Genomic DNA, 5,817 nt, shown 5'->3' with positions numbered 1-5,817 from the left:
ATTCAGCTAGCACCTAACGTAAGCTGCTAGGTGCTAGCATTGATCATACTCAGTCTTTTCTCAGACCATCATCTCCAGCTGAACCATCAAACACAAAGCAAGAGCCTGAGCGAAACCCCTTTCAGAACAGAAAAAGGACCTCTATGGGTAAAAAAAAAACCAAAACAAAACAACAAAACAAAACCCAAAAACCCAAATAGAAAGAGGCATCAAGGAAAGAGTTTCCATTGAGAGTTATTTTCCGCAGTTTACACCCAAGGAAAAGTATTTTAGGTGAGAATTTGCTGATCCTTACAAGTTCCTTAAAACTCCCACCGCTCACAACAAGACCACTCACACGACATGTTGCTGTCAGAGCCAGCAGAAATCAAACAATGCGTTGCTCCCCATGGAAAAACACAGAAAATCTGCAATTAAATATGATTATTTTCCCCATCAATACAGGTATTTTCCACAGCCTCAACTATTTTGGTATCACATTATTGCCTAGCCTTAACGTGACCATTTTGAGGAATGGGGATTTGGTTGTGAGTTTTGTGGTGTTTGGTTGTTTTTAAACACAAAATTCAAGGTCAAAGGAGTCCTTGTTTTATATAATGTAAGAGTTTAGATGGTAACTTAACCCTGAATTCCTTCTTTTTAAATAGATAGGCTGCCAAAGGCTTCCGTTACGCACAATTACTGAACGATGCTTAGAAAGTGTGTTTAAAAAAAAAAAAACAGCAGTCGATTCTGTTCTTCATCTGCATTCCCAGAGAGAAAAAGTACTGGAAACTGGACATGGATAAAGTTTCCCAGAAAAACAAGCCTAAACTTGACTCCTAAACCCTTTTAGTAATCTAAATAGAAACCAGCCCAGTGTCATGTTAAACAGCAGGTTCCAGTAAAATCAGCAGTGGCACCCGAGGGCACTTCTGTAAGTCAGGACGTTTCCAATTAACGCAAAAAATTAATTCCAACATCCCAGGAATGTTTGGGGTACCCTTTCATCTTTAACTGATGGTATTTTGGCTCAACCCTGCTGGAAAGCCTTTAAGTTTCTCACCCATCTCCCAGCTTCTCATTTTCTCACCATTTTTGCCCAAAACACCACCACATTCTTCCAATTAATACTACGAAAGAGACCAAAAATTACAATAAATTCAAAGCAAGCAATCAAGAGAGAGGGAAGAAAGCCAAAACGAGTCATCTACAACACTGGCTCATGTTGAAGAGAAACTGGAGAGCCCGTCTTACCTCTTCCGGAACCTCGTTACCGGGAGTCGCTGCGATACCAGTCATGAAATCGCTTGTAATGAAAGTTCGGATAACCACAGATCTTTGACAGGAAGGTTGTTTCTGGAGGGGGTCCCGATCAAAATGCAACGGTGTCAGTATTACTGGCATCTGGCTAATTTTTCCCGCATAACCTTCAGAAAATAGTAGTAGAAAGTGCATTAATTTGGTTTGAAGATGCCAGCGTGACAGAGGTTTTACAGAATTCCCCAGGTGTACTTGAAACTACGCACTAGGAGCTGCATTCACACCATCTGGGATCTTTTTGCCACCACACCCCAGAAGATGACACTCATCGGCGCATACACCGCAACTCCTCAAATTGCCGCTGGAAATGACGTTCGGCACTGGCAGGCATGCAGAGCAAACCCAGATAATAGCCGTTATCCGTAGAATTCGCTGAGGATGCAATTTAGGAGCTACTTTCCTTCCCACACAACCTCACCACAGGGTTTTCTCTGTCCCCATATCAAGCCCAATGAAGAGCCATGCACAAGCCTTGGACATATTTAAGAGAATGCTCTTCAGTATCCCTGTTGCTGGTGGTTAATAGGTAACTCCAGATATCATCACTCACTTCCTTGAATTTTTTACAGTATTTCCTTCTGAAATCCAGTGCAGAGACCCCCAAATTTCACTGTTTAAATGAAGAGCCAGTCTAACACTGACACAAGCTCTCACCCCCCGCTAGCTCTGGCCTGAGCTTCTGGTACAGGGAGTCTTTGCCACAAAATGATAACTCAAGTCCTATTTTTGGCAGCAATTCGTTCACACAAAGCCAAGTGTCACCAAAAGTTAGTGAGACACACCAACAGTTTTACAAGCACAACCGACAGTGTCATCCTCAGCCTTTTGGGGCTATTTCTGTACAAATTATGGTAAGACAACCTTGCAAACAGAGGATGTAATAGCAAAGAGAGATACCCTGTGCAACTTGATTTAGACAAAATGTAGTCTGATGTAATTAATTAAATGTAATTAAGTTAAAAAAAGCCCCAAAAGCTGAACCTCAGAACCACTATATTCCCAGACTCCACCTGTGCACCATGTCACAAGGCACTGAACACTCAAAGGGTTTGAAGTGCTACTGTCTGCGAGCCTGGGGTGGTTGGGTTTACAAATGCAGCTTTTAATTTAAGAAATACAAAGGTAGTGAGCATCATCAACATTAGAAACTTAGTATTTGGGCTCCCTTCTTTGCACAGGAAAAAAAAACCCATGATGCAGAAACTACGTCAAGTTTCCTGACAGTTTATTTCAGGTGAACACTGATGCCTGAGATCTTGCACCACGGACAAGTAACTCTGTTGACTTCCAGCTGGCCAACAGTACTTCTTGCAGAGGTCTGCACTGCAGTGAAGTGTTGTGACCTGCCAGGGGCAAGCCTCAGTCCCCACAAATCCCCTGAAATTAATTCTCCAGAAAGGCTAGCAATTCCTGTCCTTTAGCTGTCAGCTTCTACAACTGTCAGACAGGTTCTTGCTGCCATCCCATGCACTTATCACTTCTCTGGAGGTATTCAGTAAGTCCGTAGATGTTGACGGTACCACCAAAACTATTCCCAGTTAGGTTTGCAGGGATCTTGATAGAAGAGCATAACCCCTCTGTGGCAAAGCACCTACCAGACTCCCTGAGAATATTGTGAGCCTCAAAATCAGCTTGACGTAAAGTGCTGAGGACTCCCGTCGTCAGGAAAGTGGGGGTGACGTCCGTAGGAGGTTCCTTAACTGGTGGACCAAACACATACACAACTCTGGAAAACAAACAGGATGGTAGGAAAACACGTTTTGTGTAGATGGAATACAACAGGTTCCTTAAAGACTGCATCTTCAGTGCTACAGTGAGAAAATAAAACTAGGAAAAAGCATAAATTTGATTTTCTCCTTAGCTACGAAGTGAAGCTTAATTTAACCTCATGCACATATTCTATAAACATAACATATATACTAGCTCTGGGAGTCAAACATATTAATTTATTTTGGTTTGCTAGAGGCTAGCAATAGTCCCAATATTACTTATTCAAGAGAATTACCCTCTGAGGGAAAGAAGTACCCAGAAATATTAACCCAGTGGTATCACAAAGGGTGTTTTCTCAATTCTACTTTGATGTCAGTAAAAGTTAAGATTATTCTAAGAACGCTGGTTAATAAGTGCTTACAGTTTCTATCTTCTCTCCTAATAGGAAACCACCAAAACCACCATTAAATAGCAAACCTGATTGTTAACGAATAGCTACGTCATCATCGCAGGGCACTAACACTGCTATTCATACATCTACATAACTACATCTGTAATTAATTATTTTCTGAACTCAAAACAGTTGCATCAGCTTCATCTTTTTCATTTCACTCGTGTTTTATATGTTGCAGAACAAAAAGCAAAGTATAGTACTGTCTGACGGGCCTCATACCAGGATTTACTACGATGTGTTAACACAAGTTATTTGAGTTTGTAGATACAAATGCAGAACAATTGTCTACAATCCAGAAGAGAAAAATATGCAAGCTTTACATTCCATATTTGTTTGTAATCTGAAGTCTGCAGCAGAGCTGGGCAGAAGACCAAGTATTTCAGTGCACTCCTCAAGCTGCCAGCCTCAGTGTCCCTATAACAGCAGTGAAAGATTCTGAAAACATGCCCTGGCTCAGCAGAATTCACAGACACAGGGTATATTCGAAGAGGGTAGTACTAAATCCAAGAGAGTTTAAAGAAAATAGCAACGCTGTAAAGCCAGCACATGCGAACCTGATTTTATGCCTTCTTTTGTTCCCTCTGCACTTAAGAACTATCTTGCAATTCAAGATCTCACCTCGAAGAATAATAATTCCTCTTTCAGTAGGTGTCACTTAGGCAAGAAAATTACGTTTTGCTGTAAGCAATTATAAGTGGTTTCATCAGAAAGTCTACAGCAAGCAAGGAGGATATGCACTCTCCAGAACTGATTTAATATCTAAGCAACTTCAGCTGCTAGAAAAGTTATGGAATCAAGTAGGCAGAAAATGCATATTCACAAAGAGCTCAATTAAGATGAAACTGCCAGGCTTTGGAGCTTTCCTGTGTGCCATCAGAACTGACAGTCCCACGTAAACTCCCTCCTTGACAAAAAGCAAAAACCACTGCATGACACCACACCTCAGCAACAGGCCTGGAACCTTTCCAAAGAGATTTTGTGTAAGTTAATCACAGAATAGAACTATAAAACCTTTTGAGATGAGACATTCAAGCCCACCCAGTCCAACCGTTACCCAAGCACTGCCCAGCCCAGCACTGACCTGTGAGCACCTCGTCCACACGGCTCTGAAACCCCTCCTGGGATGGTGGCTCCCCCCTCCCCTGGGCAGCGCGTTCCAATACCTGGCAGCCCTTTCCAGGAAGACAATTTCCCTAATATCCAATGTGAATCTCTCCTGGCACAACTCAGGGCCATTTCCTCTTGTCCTGTCACTGTTACATTGGATGCTGTCTAATCAAGTGCTTAAAGATATGCAGAGACAGGCTTATCAATTCCTTTTCCAAGCTAGTAATTCCAGAAAAAAGCCTGTGCTTTGATTTACTGTGTATCTGTAACCTCTCTATGATCCACCTGTTCAACACATAAAAGACATTATACAAAGATTAAACAGAAGAATGCTTGTGCGTGCCAAACTTCCATACATTAAGTACCATTAGAATCATAAGTAGATCATTAAAAATAAAGGTAATTCAAAATACTTACCTGTTTATGTTGTGGCACATGCGTGGTATGAGCCTGGCAAGAAACATAAGAGACTCCCAGTGTGGAGCATCTTTACTAGAGATCCCACAAACATAGCTGTATGACCGACAGTCACCCTATAAATAAATTTTTAAAAAAGTTAATTGAATGTGAATTGTACTGCCAAAATAACTCACAGCCCTCTCCCACTCTTCCTGCAGGTTGCAGGACTACACGTATTTTGTGCCGACACGTAGCAGTCACTAAGCTGGTGAAAGCTGAGACACCAAGTGAACCAGAAAACAGAGTAAGACGACAGCCCTCTCATGAGCTAACAAGAGCCTATGAACGGAAAGATTCAGAATCATTTAAGGTGACCAGAGCAGAGGGACCGACTGCGCCCTGGTACGTTCAAGACACCACCTGAGGAGCCTGTGACAACGTACAGAAACCTGCTGATGACGCTGCTGTGCGAAACAGCAACAAGAGCTGACTGCAGGGCGTTAGAGAAGCGACGCACAAGCTTAACCGGCCGATGATAAAATCAGAGGTGTAATTCAACACAGAGTGCAGAAAAAGGCGCTTTACAGCTCTGACTACCCAGTACAGAAACCTTCCAAGTTACTGCACACAGCTCCATGAGAATGCCAGCTCAGCAGCTGTATGTGGTGTGTGTTTCTGTCACCGAGGGACAGCCCACAAAAAGGCACATGGCATTAGCAAAGGAGGGAAAGGACAGAACACACCATGCCACCGCAGAGATCCAAGCGTCCCCGCTCCCCAAACAGCCTGCACTGCTCTGCTTCCCTCCCACTCAAGGATAAGGAGGTAGTAGGATTCTCAGGTTT

At 42.7% G+C, this 5,817-nt stretch overlaps 1 protein-coding gene across 1 annotated transcript in view; it reads right to left on the bottom strand.

The window, feature by feature from the left end:
- The window catches only part of LOC104510017 (GMP synthase [glutamine-hydrolyzing]-like), a 6,023-nt gene extending 905 nt beyond the window's left edge, over positions 1–5,118 (bottom strand). Inside the window, exons 1-3 of the mRNA XM_010152147.1 lie at positions 4,991–5,118; positions 2,898–3,028; positions 1,237–1,409 (exon numbers count right to left, since the gene is read on the bottom strand). Of these exons, the coding sequence (XP_010150449.1) occupies positions 1,237–1,409; positions 2,898–3,028; positions 4,991–5,037 (351 nt within the window). The 5' untranslated portion in view covers positions 5,038–5,118. The remainder of the gene's footprint in view (positions 1–1,236; positions 1,410–2,897; positions 3,029–4,990) is intronic.
- Between the last annotated feature and the right edge of the window lie 699 nt (positions 5,119–5,817).

Source organism: Eurypyga helias, unplaced genomic scaffold (assembly GCF_000690775.1).
Source record: "Eurypyga helias isolate BGI_N326 unplaced genomic scaffold, ASM69077v1 scaffold2675, whole genome shotgun sequence".
NCBI lineage: Eukaryota > Metazoa > Chordata > Aves > Eurypygiformes > Eurypygidae > Eurypyga > Eurypyga helias.
The sequence above is the reverse complement of the archived record's forward strand: the minus strand, read 5'-3'. Positions and strand labels throughout refer to the sequence as shown.